General features: G+C 31.7%; 2 protein-coding genes across 3 annotated transcripts; one reads left to right on the top strand and one right to left on the bottom strand.

Moving 5' to 3' along the window:
- The first annotated feature begins 1,057 nt into the window (after positions 1 to 1,057).
- On the top strand, positions 1,058 to 6,909 carry LOC125875848 (uncharacterized). Of its 2 annotated transcripts, none has more exons than XM_049556891.1 (7): positions 1,058 to 1,265; positions 3,432 to 3,567; positions 4,431 to 4,674; positions 4,767 to 5,108; positions 5,218 to 5,316; positions 6,120 to 6,286; positions 6,434 to 6,909. In XM_049556891.1, the coding sequence occupies exons 2-7, from the start codon at positions 3,481 to 3,483 to the stop codon at positions 6,629 to 6,631; spliced, it is 1,137 nt and encodes a 378-aa protein (XP_049412848.1). In that variant the 5' UTR covers positions 1,058 to 1,265; positions 3,432 to 3,480; the 3' UTR covers positions 6,632 to 6,909. The 2 variants fall into 2 exon arrangements, with proteins under 2 accessions (XP_049412848.1, XP_049412849.1); XM_049556892.1 differs by lacking the exon at positions 1,058 to 1,265 and adding an exon at positions 1,313 to 1,468.
- Positions 6,910 to 7,502: 593 nt separating this feature from the next.
- LOC125875844 (protein trichome birefringence-like 42) lies at positions 7,503 to 10,023 on the bottom strand. Its single transcript, XM_049556888.1, has 4 exons — positions 9,273 to 10,023; positions 8,964 to 9,138; positions 8,525 to 8,703; positions 7,503 to 8,341 (listed from the first exon to the last, which is right to left on the bottom strand). Exons 1-4 carry the CDS (start codon positions 9,692 to 9,694, stop codon positions 7,828 to 7,830), a joined length of 1,290 nt encoding a protein of 429 aa, XP_049412845.1. The 5' UTR covers positions 9,695 to 10,023; the 3' UTR covers positions 7,503 to 7,827.
- Between the last annotated feature and the right edge of the window lie 15,055 nt (positions 10,024 to 25,078).

Raw genomic sequence — 25,078 nt, forward strand, 5'->3', positions numbered from 1 at the left:
TTTATCATTCCACCGCACTCGTTAATGATCGATGAACTCATTTTTTATTTTGTAAACGGATTCAACTTTATTATATTAGAATTATCCCGTGTTTGGTTTCACCAACAATCCTATCTATGAGTACTATTTATTTAAATTCATAGTATCAAGACATTTTTTTTTCCTTATTAAATGTTACTGTATAAAAAATAACTGTTATAAAAATATTTTCTTTTGGGGTCCAGTTGACTTTTGAGCAAGTTTGATTTTCTATATTACTCAGTTGATTTCCAAGTGCCCTTTTACGACTAATTCTTGCACACCAATTTCCAAATAATTATTTTTTTCAGGAAAGGAATAATTACTTTAATAAGAAAATATGTTTGATATCATTTTCAAGAAAATAAAATTATTATTTTTCCTCTCAATTTCATGATTGCTTGTATTCTTATCCTTAGAATACTTATCACCCCTTCTTTAGCTAATGATGAATTGATGATAAGGGTGATATAGCCACAAATAGTAAAGGCATAAACTTTGTTTATAATTTTTCTATTTTAGACTTTGAGTCGAATATCTCTCGAAAATAACTTTTGAATAAGATTCACGTATATTCTATCCTTTTTATACTGAAGTATGAAAAAAAAACACAAAAAATGAATTGAATTAACTGTTAGGATGATTTAAAAATATATATATATATATATTAAATAAAGATATATAAAAGGAATTTTTTTCTACTTCCACTATTTCTATTTTATGTCTCAAAATGTTTGACAGTATTAACAATTCTATGCATTTTTTTTCTTCAGTTTTTTAAACTATTCGAATTTTGATTTTGATGTGATTATCAATATGCCAAAATTTACTTAAATATTTCTTTTCGAGAACATTATATTTGTTTAATATAATATAATAAGAGATCTCAAATTCGAACTTTGAATATGAAAAAAATATTTCGTAGGAAGCGGCATTCCCTCTATCGGATCATACAAGGCACAAATTAAGACTAGTCAAGCTCCGATAAGGATAGAATATACTCATATTTAACTCTATTTTGTTGCATACGTGTCAAGAATCCATTTTGAGGAAAACTAGGTGAACAGCGTCTGTACACTTCTATACGTTTCAGAATTTTTCCTATTCAAGAAAACTATCTTACCCACTCCATTTCTGCATCCCAATTGTATTTTCTACTTTTTCTTTAGAATCCAATATAAAGCTTGATTCTTTTCTATTTTGCTGAAAATCTTTGGTGGGTTTGCCTTTTCTATTCTTGCTACTTAGTAAGTTCCTCTACTTCAACTTTAAAAATCATTTTTTCTTTGTTTAACACAATCCCTTTTTGTCTTTCTAGGAGTGTGCTTATTTTTGTTTACTTTTTGTTGATAAAGACTCCACCTTTTTTGTATCTCTGTTGTTATTTGTGTACATATGTAGTATAGATAGTAAAGATTGATTCTTTGTGGGGCTGTGCTTCTTGATCAAGGTAATAATGGTTGTTTCTTGTGTTTCTGTGAAGAAATTTTGGGAAAGATATTTTTTTTGCCTTTGCTGTGATTTTTTGCTTATGTGAAATTGTGGGGTTTGGGTAAAGTAGCTTGCTTTTTTTTTTTTTTTTGTGTGTGATTGTGTTCTTAGCTTTTCTTGGAAACTTGGCATGAGCCTAGTTTAGCTAATAAGGAAGCTCTTAGACCTTCTTGATTTTGGATGACCAAAATGGCTTTGGAGTCTAGAAAACAAGAGATGAGATTGCAAATAAGGTTCATCTAATTACATGATATTAGTCTTTTAGAGCACTTTTCTTAATAAAAAGATGTCTTTGGAGCAGTTCTGAGTTTTATATGCTGAAGGCATTGAAAAGCTACTCTTATAAGGAACCCCTTGGATGCATTTTGTTTTTGTGTGGTAATCAGACCAGTTTACACACCTCGATTAGTTCCCCTGGGATGCAATTGGCTGCACCAGTATACTATATAAGAAGTTCCTTCTGTTCCCTTCTCTATTTGTCTTAGGAGTCTGGTTTGCTGTTGGATTTGTGAAACAATGGACATAGTGTTTGAATGTCGGAATGTGGGAAATGCTTAACAGTTGAGCTTATCAAAATGCTACTAGATGGTTAGACCTTTCAGACATTTGCAGATGTTCGACCTTAGATGTCTCAATGTCAGTCAATTTGTTAATTTGTCGATCATCCTACCCTAGATAATGGTCTCAACATGTCTCTGTTATCAGATGAACAAAATGAATATAATGAATGAAGGGGCTTATGCTGTTTAAACTATCTGATATAGTTGAATTTTTTATTAGAATACTTTCTACTTGTGTGGTGATTCAAATGCATATGTATGTAAATCTGCTAATATTGCAAAGTTGATCCTATGAGCACACGGGAATTTGATTTTTTCTGCCTGGCGATTCAGGTGGGGTGGCTCATTGGTATTCTAATTTTGAGTGGCTGAATGATCAATTTTAGCTGGTCTTATTACTAATTCTTACCTAATTCAAGTGTTGCATACTTAACATGTGGAGAAATATTAGTGGAGAGAAAGGTTGTGATTTTCCTTGGAAGAAAGAGCTGATAAAAATCTGTCTTTAAGAGAAAAATGGTGAGGCCTTGTCACACATTTAATATGAAATCATTTGCAAGTAAGGTTGACACTAAAATTTATATATCTCTGTTGAAAAGCTTCTTGTGTGCCTTAAATTTTGTTTACTCCTGATATCAAGAAGACTTGGTATATTGAGTAGGAGTACTGCAGTGCACCTTGACCTAATCCTCTTAAAAAAATTGCTCCGTCTTGCATCCATGAACTAAGGTGAGAATTACAAGAGTAGAGGGCTGTGAGGAAATTCGAGCATAAGTTTGCAAATGCTTTGGTTACACAGCTTCATGAAGCCCTAGCAGGGTTTTGGAAAACGATTGTTACTCCACTTTGAACAGTTCGCTTAGTCTCTTGTTCAGCATGCAAAATATAAAAGACGTAAACCCTCCCATTAGAACCTAGTGTCTGACTGGGATATTTGAGGTAGATCAAATTATATCTTATTTTACTATTTAATCTAATATTTGGCTGTCTGAATTTAGCTCAATCCTCTTTACCCATAATGTTTGTTTGGAGGAAATTGGTATGCATACAATCGATTTATCGAGATTTGTATTTTTGATAACTTGAATGACAATATCTAATTAATGTGGAAACATTTAAAACTACAACACTTCACTGTCTCACTATTTCCAGATGGAATCTGGCTGACATAACATTTGGTGTCTCGTTAAGAAAGAGGGCCTTTGAGTCAACATTAATTAGTCATGTTAGATTAACAAATTCATTGTTTTTGAAACAGATTGAAGTTGGTTTCTGACTTGGCCCAAGAGAATTTTATAATTCTGTGCAGTTCATAAAAAAATCCATCTTAACAATGCAACGACTTGTCTGAAATTTTTGCAGCTGGGAAGCTATAACATCTTGCGGAACTAACTTGAGTACCTATTCTCCAATGGACTTGAAATCTATATCATGGGTTGGAAACATATACCAAAAATTTGAAACTATGTGTTTGGAGATGGAAGAGGCTATGTACCAGGTGAACTTCATTCTTTCGAATATAGTTCCCTACTCCCTATTTTATTATTGCTATTTGTTACTGGTATTTTCTTAAGTTAATTTGCTTATAGCTGAAATCCGTCCTATTACTCAACTAATCCTATTCTGCATCTAGTGTTCAGCCACAGATCTCTAGGTATGGTCCCAAGTAGATTGCATCCTGCATGTTTCTATTTAGGTTATTCCTTGGGTCTTCTTTTTCTCCAGGATACACAATGGGTAATCAGTGACCTTGGATACGCAATGACTTGGTTGGTTGCACCTTTTCACTGATAAATGTGGAGTTTAATTGGAGGAAGAGTGTAAAAAGACTGATTGATACTTTCATTGCCTTTACCTTCCTCTATGTTGTTACACTTTCTGTAACAGTTTGGAAATATTACATGTTGGAACTTACTCAAGGGTGATAGGCACAAATGCAGACATCTTGATGGACTATACCATCAAAAACCATTCTTACTAATACTCATTGATGCATAATAGCTTTGTACGTCTAGCTCTACCTCGACTGGGAAAGAAGTGCTTTTCTGAGGTAGCATTACTGCTATTATAATCTTATCTTTCATTAAATGGATTCTCTCTTTTCCTATATGAAAAGTTGTATTTGTGTCCACCCAGAGTAAGTAATTTATGATTGCCAGGAAGGATGACATACATCCTCATCATGGTATTGAAACAAATGACAGCATATCACCATGCATCATTAACAGTGGTCTGTCAATTTTGATCAATAACGTCACTGGATATGTTAAAAGGTTCTCAAATTGTACTGCCTATTATCCACCCTGCTAATTTCGACCAAATGTTTATAATCAGAATAACTGAGACTGTGACCATTTACAGGACACTGTTAAATATGTTGAGAATCAGGTGAACACTGTTGGTACAAATGTCAAGAGATTCTGTTCTGAGGTGATGCAAGATGTTCATCCTCAATGTAATATTGATCCTGTGAAAGTCGCAGCTGCTGACTTGTCTCTTAACCCTTATGCTCACTACGAAATTGACAAGAAGTTGAAAGCAAATCTTAAAGGAAGTGCCAGACGTTTTAGTAACAAATTAAATGATGACACTCAAGTGATCAAGGGTACAAAATGCAAATGCTGATTATTCACCAACTACTATTTAATCTCTTTGGTCAGACAGATCTGCTAAGATTATTTTTTCTTGAGATCTCAGGGAAAAGCAAAAGTGGAGGAGTCTATAAACGTCAAAATGTGGGAATCAAAGAAATTGTTAGAGACAGCCACCCAGCTAAGAAGCCTAATGCTATTTGTCTTGCATCAGGGGATGCACTAAAATTATCTTCAAGTGCTGAGGTTAGGGGTGGTTTTGAAATGGCATCTGATCATGTGACCCTGACTTCAGCCCTGGCCTCAGTTAAAGGATCTGACTCTGGAGAAGCAGCAAGTAAAGTTCGCGATCACTTTATACAAACTAATGTGTCTGCAGCTGATACTTCAATTACTTCTGAGGCTTCTATTACGATGTCTGTTGAATATGTCGGGAAGAAACAAACAGGTTCCAGCTCTATCTCAGTTGGTGGCTTTTTCACCGAACTCTTGTGGTATACTGTCTGCAGTTTTCTTCTCTTATTTGCTCTCTGTGATAACTTCTATATTGGCAACAGATACTTGTACAAAGGAGTTAGCATGTAATACAAGATACGAAATTAGCAGTAATGTTCAGAACAATTTAGCTAATGAGGAAATCAATGAGTCCCATGAAGGTACTGACTGATTCTAGCTACTCTAATAACTAAAACTGGAGAAAGATCTCTCTTCTCTCTCTGTTCCCATTTTGCTGTGTAACACTGATAGATCTCTCTTCTCTCTCTGTTCCCATTTTGTTGTGTAACACTGATTCAAGACTGACTGCTGTGTGTTACTTCTAGGAAAACTATATGCCAAATGGTAAATCGTCAGATGTTATAATTAATTACCCAAAATTATGTTATTATAGCAGAAAATATACAGTGGATCGCAACTATGAGTCACGGTGGACCTTATGTTGTGTTGTATTGGATGAAATGTCTAATAGTACTAAATTGGCACAACTGTAAGAGTTAAAGCCATCAAAAGTTGGTTCATCCAGTAAGGCTCACACTGATTATACCTCTGCAGTGCATATTCGTGAGAACCTGCAGGAGGTCAGGTGCTCATGTGTGCGCCAGAGTGCTGGGAGTCAGTATGTCTATGTATCATTTATGTTTTATTAGTCAATATAAGGTTCTACAGTTGCACTTTCACCTTTTGTTTCCTTGGGAATTTAGAGAAAACTACAGTATCTGCATTACTCTTCCTCCATCCCAGCAAATAAATGTACTCCACGTCCACGTTACTCGCTCGTTCAAGGAAAAATTAGTAGATCTTTAGGTTGTCTTCCTTCTCCTATCCTATTCACTTGAGATAAATTGAATCAAAGGGATGTTTGTGAAACAAACCATGTGCCTGCCTTTAAGATCACTTCATTGTCTCTTGGATTATAATTTTCTCAATTCTATCTCTATGACACCATTGTTCTTTCTTACAGAAAAATCAGATAATTTGTCTTCTGATATGTCCAAGTATGACAGCACTGAGTCTGATTTGGAAATTGTTGAGAAATTTGATGAATCCCAGTTGGATGAAACATGTGTCCTGGTTGAAGAGGACAGGATTCATGTTCCACATGGTCCTGTCAAAAAGAAGTCCTATAAGGTTGGTCCTCTATCTCTCTCTTATATATTTCTTTCCTGTATTTATTCCTTTAGTTCGCTTTTTAGGAGAAGCAGAGCGGGGCTCTGGTTCTTTGCTTAAATGCATCTTTTAGATCTTTGTTGACCGTTTCTGTCAATATTTTCTCAGAATAAGCTTCGGGAAGCTTTCTCCACGAAAAAGAGGTTGACAAGGAAAGAGTATGAACAACTTGGAGCACTATATGGAGATCAACAATTCAACCTAGAGGCTGAGGAGGACAAGGTGATGCCTGTTCTTGCCATGAATTCAAACACAAAAATGTTGTCTGCTAATGATCATCCTGAATCTGAGTGGGAGATTTTATAGTTCTGATGATACTGTAAATAGTATTATTGCTTTTCCAATCAATCCATGGTGTCCTAGAGAGTGATATTATTATGCATTATTCTCTTATAAAATTGCATAAAGTATCAGCAATCCGTTCCTCTAGTAGAGCTAGCCAGTAAATAATACGTAGTGGTACCTTGAAGAACCAACCCATATATGAGGTATGGCCATCTTGTAGCGAATCTTCATAAATTAATATATATATGGAAACTTTTTACAGTGTTAAAGCCTATCTTGAATGCACTTATTCTATGTCATTAATTGGTATTTGGTATGCCAACGTACTGTAGTTCTTCTACTATCTGTCTTGATTTGTTTTGCATTTTATATTTAATGTTTGTGCGCGTACATCAGTAGTAATAACTGCTTAATTGCTGGAGGGTATTGTTGCGCCCTGTAAAGTGCAACTTTTACAATAGTTCATGTGGTATTCACTTGAGCATTCCAAATATAACCTAACTAAAGCAGTTGTTTGTAAGAATTGATTTCCATGAATTTGGTTAATCCTGAAATCATTATCGGAAATCAAGTGATTGCACCGCACATGTATAACTAATGGATCCAAAGAAGAAACACTTTTATAATACCACTCCTTCCGTTTCAATTTGGTTTTGACTTGACATGGAGTTTAAGAAAGTAAAGAAGACTTTTGAATCTTGTGGTCTTAAACTAACAATGTGTAGAATATATCAAATATCCATTAATTTTGTGGTCTTAAACATATCATGTGAAAAGTTGAAATTAAAGAGTTGCTAAAAAAAAGGAATTAAAACGGAGAGAGTATTCTTAATATCATCAGAAGATGTTTTCAGAAAAAAATGTGAACTGTGTAAAATGTTATGGAATTAATTGGAACAACATAAACAAGTAAAAATATTTGTCCTCCATAAATGCATTGTGAGGTCAATGTGAAAAGAAAGGAAACAATCAACATACACAGTTATACACTCATATGAAAGTTCAAAAGTTCCCTCAGTAGATATCTCGTTTAGGCTAGCAGGAGGAATCCAATAGAAATATGAAATCACATTTGACCCATTATATTGCGGATTGAAAATGGGTTAACCCAAATGGGTTTATGACGGGCGGGTTAAGAAAATATGGGTTGAAATTGCCACCACTATCCACACTAATACAACAACTAATATAGCCTACTGATGGTCAATCTCTGATTTTCAAGAGACCAAATGTGATAGACTAGGGGAATCAATGGGGTGATCCAAAAGCAGAGATGCATATAGTAACCTATTCCATGTATCGGGCATTCCAGGCAGGCACCAATGGCTGCAATCAGAAATACTCTGGGGTGGCTTTAGTTTCCTCTTTATCAGTTCTTGTCCTTTCTTTTTGGCATAGACTGATGGATGTGCATCGACGCGGTGCTGTGAGAGCTTAGTGATGTTTAAGTATCTTACAGGGACTTTCATTTTTGACAATGTTCTATCAACAATCTTCGTCAGGGACTCGGAAAAATGTGTTACATAGGACATATCTGTGATTGGCTGTGTTTTATTGTAGCATCCGTTTTGACCTTTGTGTTCTGGGGAAATGCTTCTGAAGAAAACTGTTGTTTTTGTCAAGTTAACATTCTGATCTATCCAGTTTGCCCAGGTTCTCATTGCCACCTCAAATGCTGATTCTAGCTTCAGCTCATCAACTAATCGTCCCTTGTACTCGAATAAGTCCCACCTGCATGCAAAGTTTATTTATTTTAACATGTTGCACCAAGTAACATGTCTTATTTTTTCGGTTAGTTTACTAATCTCACTTTTTACAGACAGTGCATATATTCATCTGATAGTTTGAAAATTCTTTATCAGCGTAGAGATGTTATATTCTTTAACTTTTAAGAAAGTTCATTAGTGCACTTACGCCTTGAACTTCCCACGATGCACCCACCAATGTCCTGTGTTGAATACCATAATGTCAGCTCCTTGCCAATGCTGAGACGACAAATCCAGTTTCTCCAGCCTTAAAACTTTAGGAGCATTTATTGAGTCGAACTGGACAAGAAACGGGTTCCAGTAGAACTCTACAGTAACATTGTAGTCCTAGAAAAACCAAAAATTGACTTTATATGAGTATGAACGTTCAAAACAAAGAGTGATTTCAAATCACATGTATGATAACATCAGACATGTCGGAAAGTGCACAAAAATAAAATTCATGGTATTCAAGGGGTGCAGCGGACGTGTCCATGTGACTATGCATTATTGCACCAGTGCTGTTTTACCATGCATTATTGCATCAGGGGCGCCGGTGCCTGTGAGGGTACTTGCATTGGAAAAAGTAAGTCCCTAAGTTGATTTACCTTAGCTTTGAAGACTTTATAGTAGCCACTGCTAAGATCAAGATGGGTTCTTGAAGGAGGAATTGTAGAATAAAGAAGACACGCGAGAGATTCCCATTGGTTCCTGTTTAATGAATCTCCAACTATGATGACCCTCTTGCCTCTGAGCCGCCTCAACATATCTCTGCCATTGAAGCTGAAATTTGCTCATAACAAAAGAGAAAGAGTTTAACTTTCTATATGCTGATCATGCAAAATCCTTCACACTGTCAGTTAAATCCAAAATAAAGAAAAGTGTGAAAAAAGAAAATGAATAAACAATTTTCCTACCGTGGGATCACACAATCATGAGCTTCCCAAGACCAATTTTCATAGTCAAAATCAGGCCTTCCATTCTTCTGGCAGCTCACTTGTTCACTCAGGAACGGACATTGTGATGCTTCATAATATGGGCTTTCCGTTGATTGATAAATCCATCTTCCCTCAAATATGTTGCACTTATTCCTACTGTTTTTCTGTATTATATCCCCTTCATCTTCTCTTCTTCTTGCTGGTTTCGAGATTTCTAAATTTCCATGAGGGGAAAAGCTATCGTCTAGAGACGAGGCCATATTGAACATGGCATGTCGCAGAGCACTGAAATTTACTGCCTCATTGTTGTGCTTTAAGTATAGCAAGAAAATGAAGCAGCTAATGAAGCTCCCGAATGCACATAACATCCATTTCTGAGTGATTTTTGAGGTGGTTTCCATGTTGATTCTTGGTTTCTTGTGTGAGGAGCAGTAATTAATATTAATGATAAAACATTGAACAAGTGGTTTGCAGTTAAATTGAAGTTGTTCAAGGTGATAATTTGTGAAGTTACTTACAATATAACTGTCTTTGTGATTAGGAAAATAGGTGAGAAGCTAGTCAACTACCCTTCTGCTTTCTTCTACAACTACTTGTCCTGAAAATGACTTAAACAATTTTCGTACCATTTTTCCCTTTTTGCTAGTAGAATTCAAGTGCACTAACTATAATGTTACAGGCTATTTATTTACGTATGAAAAGGAAATCAAAATACCAAATTACTATTATATCATTCATTTCTCATTTTCTTTATGGCATTGTATGAGGTAATGCTTTTGCATTCATGATACTATGGACCTATTCCCATTAAAAATCTCAGTGACTATAAATAGATAAAGAGATATAGATGGGTAGTAAATCATGCATGTGCATGAGAAATTTCAAGAAATAGGAAATTTGACTGACAGAGAGAAACAACATTTTTAGAAAATATTGCCAATTATATGTTGAATTTACTGTAAAGGGTTTTATTTTCTGTTGTGATTTGTGTTTAATGTTGTCAATTTCCACTTCTGTAATAAAGGATAAAGTTTAGTTACTTTAATCTGATAAAAAAAGTTGGTTTTCTGACTTTACTGTTTCGTGAATTAAGTTAATGTTCATATGTGAAACTAATTCTCATTTTTATGGGAATAACGTTGCTTTAGTTTTTCTAGACGTTATGTGGTTTAGCATAGAAATTAGTTACAGATGACCTAATAAACCTAGTTAACGTGTTAGGTGACGATTCCAATTCTATCCTTGATAGTGTAACTGTGTAAGTAGTACTTTGATTCACAATGAATAGAGCTTTAGGTGTGTTGCCATTTTTCAAACATGGACCAAAATTTGAAATGAAAGGAGTAAATTGCCATTTAATATTATTGATGTAGCTTCCTATGATGAATTTCAAATGGACTAATGTGTTCTTCTTGGAAACAAATTTGATCTTTTACCAATCAAACAAATACATGTAAGAAACTATATAGAAGGCACAACTTTTCAAAGTTCCATCAGCAATGCCTTGTTAAACGTCCTAGTCATCCATTGATTCTTCTATTATATATATATATAATTTAATCATATGATGCAAGCTACTTGCTGACTTTTTTGCCACTCAACTGGCTATCTGTCATATTCTCCTTTTAAAGTCAACTTCATAAATTGATCATTTATGAAAAAAAGTCTCAGGTTTTTTCATATTGACATACAAAAAGACATTTCTAGTTTGTGGATACCAACTTTGTTTTCTAGTGAATCACTTGACTTGGGCAATTTTCTCTTCATGTTGATCGCTCTACAAACTCCCGCTGTTGTTAACAGGTACAATTATTGTTTCTATTACTGATTTATATCTTACAATTCTGATACAAAAGAAAAGGTTGATTAGGGAGCTGAGAGAATTCCCTTCAATCTTCAAGAATGATCAAACTCGTCTCACATGAGATATGAAGAAGAAAAACAAGTCAATAAAGTCATGGCTGATCATTCTTTCTGATTTTGCTGGTAAAGCTTGTTTAGGCTATGTCTCTTCAACAAATGAGTACAAAATTGTAGTATCATTCGAGGGGAGAGTGGACAATTCTGATGATTGGAACCTCGAGTCCGATTATGAAGAACTTTTGTCTTTCAATATCTTAACCCTTAAGTTAGAAGAAACAAGTGTAGTAGGATCATGGAGAGACTTGTTGTTGAGTTGCACACAATATTCTGGAACATGTCATCAACCAGTCCACATCAACGAGTTCGTTTATTGGCTAGCCTTTGCAAAAGATAATACCTTTAGCAGCGATCGTATGACAATTCTTGAAATGAACTTGGAAAATGAGGAAGTAAATACCCTCTGTTGTCCAAATGGCTATAACTTTGGGTTTTCACATTTGGCTGAGATAAATGGACATCTATGTTTTGTTCACAATAAAACAGATTCTGATACGTTAAACGCTTGGATGTTGAAGGACCGTGTGAGTGAAGCATGGTGTCTAGAGTATAGCGTTGAGGTTCCTCAGAGTGCTTATAACTACGTCACTATTCTTGGTTATTTACCAAGAAATAACGAGAGTACCGGAGATATCTTGATTCAGTCTTTAAAAAGTAATCTCTTTTGTTATGAAACTGATACCCAAAAGTTCAAAGAATTGCAGAGTTTAAATAAGGTAGAGTTTGAGTGGTGTGGTCTTTATTATGAGAGTCTCTTCTCTATAGGCATGCCTGGAAATTAGAATCCGAAAAGTTTGTTTGCTTGTTTGTTACACCCTGTTAATCGTGTTAGAACGTGTTTTCGAGCTGGTTTCCAGTTGATTATTGGTTTCTTGTGTGAGAATATTAATGAGAAGGCATAGAACAATGGTCTATTTCTTCCTTGTTCTATCTTGTAACTTCTTGTTCATATTTCCTTTCTGCTAGTAGAATCCTGCGGCTGCTACCCTTTGCGTGTCTTTGAGTATAGAATTGAGGTTCATGAAAGTGTTTATAACTTCACTATTCTTGGTTATTTACCAAGAAATAGTGAGAGTATTGGTGATGTCTTGATTCAGTTGGTAAAAGGTAATTGCCTGGAATTTAGGTACTTCTCCTTGAAGTTAATGCGCATATGGTTGAAGTTCAGTTATTTCGGACATGTTGTCTGAAAAGCCATTTTTTGTAAACTTCATGCACAAATATTTGAATTTTAGCCATATGTATCTTCAGACGTGTTGTAAACGTGTACAACACGTCTGAAGAACCACTATTTTTTTTTTTTTTAACTTCATGCACAAATTAATGTATAATTTCTTAAAGAAGCAATTATATATTAAGTAGTGGTGTCCAAATAGAGAATATCACGGCGAAATTCGAACCCAAAGTCTTTGGAAGAATGATCAATAATTGTTATTATAAGAACATGAGGTACCATGAGTTGCTAGACTATGAATGACTTCGAGTAAGAAGTGATTATATTTTAAACTAATTTCTAAATTGTGACTATGTTTTAAATAGCACCATAAATGGCTACTGGTGCAAATCTCCTTGATTTGTTACTTTGGCCCAAGGTCCAACAATGTCCACTTCTCCCACAATGTCAACTTGTCCATCAAATAATAACTTATACCTAATCCATTAGAGGTTTCGGGTTCAAGTCATTTTTGGTACAAAGTCGCTTTTATTAGGGAGCGTTTTACCCTCAATATGGGGCCTCTCGACGCGAATTTAGATTTAGTCGGACTTCTTTGTGGGTACCGGACATCTAGTGAGAAATCAAAAAAAAAAAAAAACTTATACCTAATTCATGCAAAATAAATTCCTCCCTACGAAAAATAAAAGTTGAATAATTTTAAAAAGGAAAAAAAAACTAAAAAGTTAAAATGAAGAAGAGGATATAATATCAAGACAAAATGCTAGAATCGATGTAAGTAAGATTCGCTACAAAATGGAAGTCAATATGGTATCTTCCTTAGGGTACTCAACAATTAGAGTCGTTTCCCTTTCTCTTTAAACTTTAGACGGTCGAGTGAATTATTCAAATGTTTTTTCTACCATGTCTACCTATGAAGAATTGCAAGTCTATCATAAAGGATGTGGTGGGTGAGTTTAGCAAAAATCAAAGTAAAATTTCAAATCAAGCCATTGAAAAACTGAGCGAGAACAGTAAGGGACAATGGAGCCTGAATTACATCCAGTGACTTTGGAAATGATTGGTTTTGAACTTTTATTCCTCACTTGTCTCACGAGCAAACCTTCAAGATCAAAAGTCAAAACTTGTTAAACTTGAAGAGTATAAACGAGGTTAATTACATCCAGTGACCTTGGAAATGATTGATTTTGAACTTTTATTCCTCGTCTCATGAGCAAACCTTCAAGATCAAAAGTCAAAACTTGTTAAACTTGAAGTATAAACAAGGTCAAAAGGTCAAAACCATCCATCCATATCCATGATCATTCTTTTGCAAGTTAGAAATAAGATAAATGCTAACTTTTATACTACTATTTTTGTTTTCTATTCTAAAATCCTTATAATTCCAGAATCTAAGGCAATGGGATATAAATAAAAGAGTAATGCTAAATGGCCAGAAATTTAAAAAAGTGTATAATTTTTTTTTTAATATAAACTAATATTTTTTTCATTTTTTAATCAAAAGGTATTAAAGTTAAAAAAAAATAATGTTCGAAAAGGTAAAATTACACAGAAAAAATACCATTCTAGCCAAATTCTGGCCAAAAGGTGTAATAACCCGGTATGGCATTTTTGAGAATTTTAAACTATTTGTTTAACTTGAGTTAATTAACTGATGGATAATTGTAGATAAATGACTTAACCGATAGTTAATGGGTTAAAGTGATAAATTATTAAAGACCCTATACCATTTTGCCTATATTTAATAAAATAAGTGAGTTAAATTTATCACTTTTAATACATAATTAATTGAGAAAGGAAGTAAAAACGGGAAGAAGGAGCGGACAAGGGTTTCGATATCGCAAGTTGCGGGTGAGATTTCAAATTGGAACTCTTTAAATACGTAATGAATTGTAAATTCATAATCAATTAATATGTTTTCAAGGGGAGGATAAGGAGTAGCATACTGATTTTAGAAGCTATTGCTGCTTTCAATTAATGTTGCTACACGTGGGTTCTTTGAATTTGGGGGACAAGTTTTAGTGGGTAATTGTTTTAGGTAATTAGTGGAATGATTATAAGGTAGTCATAAGGTGAGGAAGAGAGAGTGAGATTGGTATATGCAGTGGGTTAGAGTAACAATCTGGAAAGTTGGAATTGTTTCAGATTAATTGTCAATGGTGCTTTCTTTTTTATATAAAGATGTTAGTGAAGAACTATGACATGTGATTGGCCACTAATAGCCTTACGATAGGGTAGTTATGAAGTTTATGTGATAATGATGAGTGTAATGGCAAATTTGACTCTACAAATTGTTTTCGGTCGTCACTACTTTGGTTCGGTTCTTTTTCTTAAAAAACGTTTTTGTCATCACATTATAATTCCAAGTTTTAATATGTTGAGATATGTAATTAAATATCGGGTGGATTATATTATATGAAAGAAATTAAAGTTGTAGTCTTAACCTTAGGCTTGAATTTGAGAAACATGAGAGTTGACATGTTAATTGGCACCCAGATATAAGAAATTGATTTTAGGTTTGGGTGAACTTTTAGGTCTAGGCTAAACCTATAGTACTATGGTGTTATTAGTTTTGAAATCTTATTGTGATTATTCATGTGAATAGATTGCTTCGAGTTGGAAGTACAACAAAAATGAAAGACTCAAGTACCGGAGTGATTGTTCGATTATTTGAGGCAAGTGAATTTCTAAACCCTTGTTAAGTGTGTGGAATTCGTGTATATCCTTGTAATATGTGTTTAGGGGTAATGAGATTTGGTGATGGGTTGAATTGTCCACATTGATTAATTCTAATGATGAAAAAGGGGTAATACAAGGCAATGTGATTAACTAACTTGATTTATTATGTGTGATTGTGTTCTTTATTGAACCTGTATGCTGGTGATAGCTGAGGTGATTACATATCATATTGATATTTGATTGAGATGCATCATCCCTTTCATTGAAATCATATTCTGCACATGCATTGATATGAAACTGAGTATAAGTTGGGCACGTGGAGATCGTCAGTGCTGGGGATGGTGAGATGCTAAGATTATAATTTGGGCACGTGGAGATCGTCCATGCGAAATTTGTTTGATTTATGATAGTGCGTTGAGATCGTCCGCACAGACACGTGGAGATCGTCTGTGTCGGTATATGGACCTCGCGAGTCCCCCATGGGTCATGAACTCTCGATGTATTTTCGAGGAGTATTATGTATATACGGTTGAGAGAGTACTTGGTATTTTGAGGCATATCATTTCATGGTGTCATATTGCATTGCAACCCATGACATCCTTCATTCTTGATGATTATGTGTTTTATTGGTGGTTGGAAAGTACTTGATGTTTGATTACCTCTATTTGATGAACTTGATCTTGTGTGTTGTTGATATTTGTGAGTGCCTTTTTGTGAAAGTTGTGATTGATGAATATTGAGTTTGTTGTTGAGGATATGCAATTTGTTAAAGTGATTGTTGTTGAGCTGGGTGCTATGTAAACTGTGAACTGTTAGGTTGAGCTGGTTTTATGGAGGTTGTAGTTGTGGAGGTTCAGTTGGGGTGTAAGGAGTACCCGAATTCTATTCCCTTAGCTTGTGTTTAGATGTGTACTTGCTGAGTACCGTGTGGTTTGATACTCACCCCTTGCGTCTACATTTTTTTGTAGGTTATGAGCCTGAATTTTGTGATACTTTCCATTCTCTTATTTTCTGAGGCTTCTTGGAGATTTGTGAGGTAGCTGTTTGTCATCTTAGCTGACCTTCTTACTCCTAATTATGATCTTATTTTATTTTAGAAACAATCTCATTGAACTTGTATTTTCCTTCAATTTTGTTATAACACATTAGAGGCTTGTACACGTGACAACTAGATTTTGGGGGTATTTTTAAGTTAATTATGAAATTTTCGCATTTTATTGTAATGGGTGAGTGTTAGGCTGACTTGTCTTGGTGGGATAAGACGAGTGCCATCACGTCCATTTTTGGGTCGTGACAAAAGGATTTTTCCTAAATAAAAAATGTTTCTATTCACATAAATCCAATATAAGATTCTTTGCTTAAACTTAATATTTCCACCTAATCCATTATTAATTTGAGCAGCCCAAAAACATTAAAGCACAAAGTTAGGTAAATACAACCAATTTACTTAATGGTCCAGTGTCCTCATTGTATCTTAAAATTGACATATACTTAAAAATACAAAAGCATAATTCCAACATATATACTGCAAAAATAGCAGTTGTGTCCCTCCAATTTGTTTCTAAGTAGGCCATTCCTTTAACAGATTCAGTTGCGTGCCTTTTCTTCTAAGGTTCCAAATTTAAAAAGCTCATTCCGTCGTCCCAATTTATGTAGCACAGTTGAAATTTTGAGAGTTTTATCCAGGTTTTCTTTAATCAAATTTAAAATAATACTATGTTTTTTTTTTTTGGAAATGTAGAAGAAAAGTCATGATATATACATCATCATCATTATTCATGTCCTAATCAAACCAACTTTGTTTTCTTTTTTAAAAGTCATTGGTCTACTTAATTGTTTATACATAAAAAATAAATATGATGTTTTGTTTGGTGGGTTGTGTTAGAGTATTCATGTGAACCTTCCTTTTGGTGGCTGCTACTTTTTCTTGGTTCTTTATGTTATTTTTTTCCTTCTTAAAATAATTTGTTTGGCAGAAAGATTCATCTATGGACTACATGGAGTCTAATTATATGAAAAAAATAGATTATTTAAATTCAATGATAGGGACCTAAAAAAAATCTTTTTGTACAATATACAATAACATACTTAATATAATTTCCTAAGTGAATTTGAAAATGATGGTGTGTATGCATTGTTATTTCTATTTCGATTCTTGAGCAAGCAAAAAAATGATTTTCAATAGACTGTCGATTCACAATGATTCCATTATAATAGGAAAAAAGTTGATTACACTTATAGACAAGTCCAAAATAGTCCTGATAGATTCTTGGTATATATGTATATAGTCAAACTTTTCTATATCGATTAAAAGCATAAACTAACCTTTGATGTTATGTTATATTATATGCATTCTAATCGGTATAAAAATGTTTTCACTAAAGCAACAAAAAAATATTTAAATAAATAGGTATAATAGATAAATATGCTCTTTAACTTGGTTTCATCTTGTATTTATGTCCTCCAACTTTGGATTTGCACAGACACTTAAACTTGAATAAAGTTGAACAATTAGCTAGACATATGTCCTACATGGCGTCTTATGTGTATAAAGCCATGAATGATATGTGTCTACTTATTCACATTCAAAGTTAGAAGACACAAATGCTTAGTTGAGATCACGTTAAAAGTTGTTATAAAGATGTTTTAACTAATATACAAGTGAGGTTGTTAAAATTATGATGATGCTAGATTGATTGAAAGATAAGACATAAATCCATAATAAGATATCAAAATCCATTTTGTTATGAAAGGTGTAATTAAAGCATACATCATGTTGAAATCATGAGTGCAAGTCATAATCCATCCACTAGTAAACTATTCAAAATTCATCTTGTCCTGGACCAGCATTTCTTAGAAAATAATTGAACAAGTAACGCACATGGACGATGGCAAAAATTTGTACTAACACTATATATTTCCGTTTGTTGCCCTCGAAATTGACGGGCAACAAAAAGTAAAGAGGATAAAGATAGATATTAGTCTGAGGAATGGGTGGTCTAATGGCAAAATTTAATTGGATAGAATTATTCTATACTCGATAAGATAACTAAAATGCATCAGAATATAGATATAGATATAGATACTCATTGGCAGCATAACTTGACAACTACATTCATGCAATTAGTAATATCATAAATTATATGAAGTATATATATAATGTAGACTAAGAGCTTCAAGCAATTAATAAACATCACAACACAAAAGGTTTGGGTGGAAAACATCGAATTTTTCTATCTTTAACCAGAGATTTTCAGACTTTCGATATGAAAAATATGCTTTGTTTTAAAATATATATATTTTTTATTTTCAAAAGCCGCCTCTGGACCTATATATATATAGTCCAAAGTGTTGTCTCAGTCTACAATGTCTTATATTTTTGTTTTCTTTATATGAGGGCTTTATTACATTAGAAAAGATATATATTAAGTTATTTCATTTTCTCTACAAAAATCCCTTTTATACATGATCTAATTGACAATAAATTGAAATAATTATTTTCCATATACCTAATGTCTATTATTCTACGGTGAGCTATTCTTGTGTAAGGAAAAATATATAACAATGTCAAAAAGAATTTATCGTTTCAACTATCATAATAATGTTCCTGAGTCAGAAAAGACAGAAAGATGGTTTTTTTTTGCTTAATATATAGTTACAATATGTTTGTTTACAATAACTAATTCTCGTTGATCAAGTACTACGAGTATCATCAAATAAATAACAATAAGCCAGTTGGCTAGGAGCTGATGTGTAGAAACCTTAGCCCAGAACTCGATCTACGCCCCCCTCAAGGTTAGGGGCACTCAAAGACTCAAATATATTTCCTTCGTCAAAAAATTATACCGTATGACACAAATAGTGTAAAAACCATCTTTTTTATTATATATGAACTGTCAAATCTCCTTTACATAAAAGAATATTCTAGTGTGATGGGACAGAGTTCAAAATTTGTTTTAGATTATAGTTTAAATTCCGAGTATAACGTTTTCAATATTTTAGTTTTTTTTTTTTGAAAAAAAAAAAAGTTTAACAGAAACTTATGTTATATTCCATGGCCCACTCAATCATGAAAAAGTAAATTATACATGTGAAAGGTTTTATAATCACCTACCAAACTTAATTAAAGAGCATCCATGCGAATAAATAAGTGCTTTCCTTTTTCTAATTAATGCTAATCTTTCCCACCTTTTTCAAAGTTTACGTTTGGTGCATTAATAGTATATTGATTATTATATCAATAAGTTGATTAAAATTACAATAACATGTTAGTTCTTAAATATGCATAGTGTATGTGGTTGATGTTTGGTGCATTATTTGAGTAAAGATACAAAATGAATTTATTTTTGCCACTACTATTAATTAATACTTGGAAATTTTTTGTTGGTATATATTAATAATTCAGTTATTATATAGTACTTCTCTCAATCGTATCTCTCCCCGAAATGAAAGTAGAAAATGACCGTTTGTTTTTTATTGACTTAATAAAATATAGTGATATAACGTTTTTTTTTAGTCCTTTTTCGAATCCTACTATTAAAAAGAATGTTCACTTCTAAAAATATTATATATATACGTAGGTAGGAACATGGAAAGGAGTGATCTGATTTATCCCAACGGCAGCAAAAGTAAAAATACAATTTATAATGTTACAATAATATTGTACACTTATTACATATGAATTATGTATTTGTCTGTTATTATTAATTTAAGTAATAAAGTGAGTGACCACTTAAATTTACTCTTTACTAATTTTTTTAATATTCAACCCAAGTTCAAATGAGTTGTATCGTGTTGACTTGACTTAACCAATTGAACCCAAATATCTTATTAAACGATTGGATCAGCTTTGATATACAAAAATAATTTAAATTTCGAAAAACAAAAAAAATCATTTTTTTTTTTTTAAAGAAAAAGCAAGTTCTCTTTTTTTTTTTTTGAAAAAAAGAAAGAAGAGAAAGTAAAACAATAAAAGAGGAGGAGGTAGGTCATATCTTCTTTAAAAAAATAATCAATTTGACTCGTTTTAATCCGTGACATTAGTACTATTCTAATATCCTATCTTAAAAAATAAAATTATAATTTGTTATGTTCGACTAGATAAAATAAGGTGTAATATTTTCTTTAAGGTGTATACAACTTCAATTTATTTAAGAATTATATCAAATCCATACACTGATGCAAGATCTCATATTATATGCTGACTTTACCTACATGGATGGTACTTTTTCGTTTAAAATTTATTCCTTCGTCTCATATTAGTTATTCATCTTATTAAAAAAATTATTCAAAATTAGTCTTTGTTTATTTTACTAATTAAAATATAATTAATAAAAAACATATTCTATTTTACCTTTATAATTAGTAAAAAGTTTTTTTGAATAAATAGACAAGTTCATAGAGTTCCAAAAAAATGCATTTTCAATGACTTCATTAAATGCCTAAATTTTTGCTCCTACCCATTCGAATCTTTTACCCTTCTCCCTCCGTCCTAGTTGTTCACTATACTAATTTGGGATGTCCAACAATACTTGATCATTTTATGAAATCAATAGACAATTTACACTTGGTTCCTAATTTACCTTTATCATTAATTATAGTTATTTTCCTATTACATTTTCAAGACATTCTATTAAGGGCAAAAAACTTAAGTATACAAATTAAGTTTCTTAATTACCACTATATGACAATAGTTTTTTTTTCGCCTATATAACAATAGTTTTTTTTCGAAGTTATGTTGTAATATTAAAAAAAAAAAAGCAAAAAAAAAAACATCAATGCGTGCTCCAGATTTATGATATTCCCCATTTTTCTCAAATCCCATGATTTACTCAAATTAGTTATAAATATTCTCTCCTATCAATAAAAGGTTTCTTAACAAATATAAAACTCTCTTTCTATTCATTCTTCAATCATGCATACCAACAATTATTCAATCCTAATTCAACATAAAGGATGTTGGGACGCATCATGTATTAATGATAATTCAATATTTAATTGGTGTTTTTTAATCGTGTAATTGCAAAACATGATCGTTGTTGTTGTTATTCACGAATTCCGTGATTTGATTTTTTTTATTAATTGTTTGGTTTTTTATATGGTTTTTAGATTCGGAATAGAAATAATATATAGTGATTATCTGTTTTGGTAATTGATTTGGTGAAATTAATTTTTTTTAATTATCAAAATTATGAAAGCATATTCATTGTACTACTGGTTTTTTTGTGTCATTTGGTGTAGGTTTTATTGTGCAGGATTATGGTGAACGTATTGATAATATAAGGGTACGTAATGATGGTTTAAACACCATATTACGTTAAAAATCACTTTTAAAAAACTAAATGTTGTCCATCTGGAGTTGTTTAAACAATGGTGTAATATAGGTTGATCTTTTATTATTAATTACTTGGTTTATTGTATGATTTTGAGATACAGAAAAAGAATATTTAGTGATTATTTGTTTTGGTAATTTATTTGGTAAATTTAATCTTTTTTAATTATCACAATGATGGACTACATTCAGAGTTGCTTTTATTTGGTGAAATTAATCGTTTTAATTTATTTGGTATACTACTGATTTTTTGTTGGTGTCATTCGGAGTTGTGTTTATTGTTGTACATGAAGATGGTGAACATACTGATTATGGTTTGGTACATAATGATGGTGTAAACACCATATTTGGTGTAATTCATTCATTATGATAGATTGAACTAAACATCAATTTTAAATTATAATATACACTAATTTAATTTATTTGATGATACTAAGAAATTGGTTTATAAAATTATGGTGTTATGTATTGTAAATGGAACAATCAAAATCAAGTTCTCAACCAATTATACTCCAATTTTTATATGTAATTTATTAATGATCGGTGTAAGTCTTGCATTATCTTAATATTGAACTCGACACCAATTTTAAACCATCATGTGCACCATTTTGCATACTAATTCTATTGGTAATACAAGAAGTTTCTGATTTATGAAGGAATTTCGAGTTTGTTTGTTTAATTTTAAGTAACATTGAAAGTTAATATGTTTTTAACTATATTTTGAATGATATTACAGGACGGTGTGTAGATTTCAAGACTGAAGGAGTAGTATATGACACAAATATCAATAACGATGTCTTAATTAAGACTATTGCTTCCCAATTAGGTGTGGATACAACAATATTTGAGTTGAAAATTAAATATAGTGTGAATGATCGATGTCTACCGATGATCATCTAACAAAAAGGATTGTACCAAATTTCCACCGCAAAAATAACATTGCAGAGTTTAATTTTTTATTTTTTAAGAATGAGATTTTCTGAATTTTTTTAGTGGTATTAAGATATTGGTTATTATGAATTACTATATTTTTTATTAACTTTGATGGTAAGACTAATTTGGTATATAAGTTGTTTAAGAATTGATGTAATTCATTATATTGTTGAAACTAGAAGTTAATAGTGTCAAAATCCAAAGTCTTCGTTGTGATATAATAATATCATTTGAATATATAAAATTTAATACAACTTTCAACTAATTTGATATAGCTTGAGGTATAAATTTAGTGTTCAGACTACACTACATGTGATTTGCCAACAAAATGTGTGAATAACAGATGGTTATAATGATGCAACAAGGTGTCAAATTAGTTCAAATTCATTAACGCTTTCATAAAGTAATTATTTGCAAATGCATAACTATTACTCACTTACGATTTAATGAAATATCATGTCAAGGCATTAAAATATAGAGTGTGAATGGTGTAAGTATGTTTATTGGTAAAATATACCGTAAACATCAATATTAAACATCATTATATATCTTATTATATACCAATATTTTGACAAATTTATATGTGTGTATGTGTTTGTGGTATATGTGTTGGTGTAGTTAAATTACTGATTATTTTTACATAGGTAAAAGCAATTTTAGGGGATGTGAGATTCGAATTTGTTTTCATCTCCAATACCAACTTTGACAGGCGATTGCGTAAATGCATTCAACTCATAAGATGGTCTTGAACAACTGATCGGCGGGATATCAACGACTACCACAAATTTGTTAAGCCTAGGACTTTTATGCGGAGTCTTTTTCATTGAACAATGGTAAAAATTTTGGTTAATTGGATTGTCAAACGATTCGGTGAAGAAGATTTAAGGTTTAAGAAAAATGGAAGAAGAATATGGAGAAAAATATGGAAGAGTTAACCCTTTTGACTGGAAAAAATATTTTCAAGATTTCTTCGAACTATAACTCCGTATTGATAAGTACACCAACTTTCTAGGTAAAATAAAAGGCTTTATAAAAAAAAGAATAAAATAATTATGATCCCAAAAAGGTCCAATAAGCGTAAAAAAGGGAATAACAAAATTAATGAAATGTGTGTATTTGAATCTGTATTAGGATAGATAATATTTGATAAAATCTAATACCTAATATACTCCACATAAAAAGGCAAGTTAATACTAGTAGTATGAGAGATAAAAATTGATTAAAACAAAATTCAATTAAATACAAAAATTAAATATTTTGTTATGTATGTAATTTAAAAACTTAGCTTGTAATTAAATATAAGTATATTGATATTTTGTTAATAAAAGTCTTAAGTAGTATACTTTTGTAATTTTTCCTTCTATTCTATTTATTATATTCAAAGAGTGATATAGTAAATCTTAAAAAGTGTGCAAAGTCAAAAGTGAACAAGTATTGTTGGACAGAGGGAGTATAAGAAAGACTCTTAAGGGAACTACATAAGCAAAAATATAGTCCCTCCGTTCCTATTTATATATCGTTCTTATTATAAATAGATGTATCTTAATATTTGCTACTATTTCACAAAACCAATACATAAATGGGTAATGCTAAATGACTAGAAAATTTGGCCAGAAATTTAAAAAGTCTATAATATCTTTTTTATCTTAAAATAAACTGATATTTTTTTAATTAAAAAATATTAAAGTTAAAAGGGTAAAAATGTTCAAAAACGTAAAATAACATAGCGTGAAATATGTTATTTTACCATTCTGACCAAATTTTCTGGCCAAAAGGTTTTTTCCTACATAAATAACATTATTCTTCATATTTTATCCTTGAGAGTTATTAAACTTGAAAATATGAATTTAACCAGCATATGAAAACTAAATCATTAATTCATGTTTATTGGTCAATTTAATTAATTAAAATAAATTATTTATGCCCATTTACTGAGAACTTGACTTCAAAAAAACACTAAATAAGAGTATAATGATAAACTTATTTAATTTTTCGGGGAACATGAAATTTAAATTGGTAACATATAAATAGAAACGCAATGCAGGGAGTATCAAAGAATGAAATGGAACGAAAAAATTAAAATTGATTATCCTATATTTGAAGATAAACATTTTGTATAAATGATTCTAATATTTCTATACATGGTATTGATAAATAAACGGCACTCATATTATTTATGATTTCTTCTTAATTTTATAAAATGAAAAGTGAACAATTAAGTATGAAAAATAGAAAGTATTTGTCTGATTTTGACTCAATACAAATAAATATTTTGTATAAATGATTCTAATATTTCTATATATGGTATTGATAAATAAACGGTACTCATATTATTTATGATTTCTTCTTAATTTTATAAAATGAAAAGTGAACAATTAAGTATGAAAAATAGCAAGTATTTGTCTGAATTTGACTCAATACAGATATTTTAAAAGATTAATTTTTTTCTATATATGTAAAATGTACTAAAATATTATTTAATCTTGTGGGGTTAAATATGACATATGCAAAAGTTATATTCCTTCAATTTTATTTTACTTAAATCTTTATACGAAAAATAAATATTTCATTATGTAAAATGTATCAAGTCAATAATTTTATTTTTGGGAAAAATGACAAATATACCCCCGAACTATCGTAAATGATATACAGATACCCTTTGTCATACTTTTGGGACATTGGTGTCCCTACCGTCCAAAAACTAGAGCATATATACCCTTTATACAAACGGATATACACGTGTTATAA

Source organism: Solanum stenotomum, chromosome 9 (assembly GCF_019186545.1).
Source record: "Solanum stenotomum isolate F172 chromosome 9, ASM1918654v1, whole genome shotgun sequence".
Taxonomy (NCBI): Eukaryota; Viridiplantae; Streptophyta; class Magnoliopsida; order Solanales; family Solanaceae; genus Solanum; species Solanum stenotomum.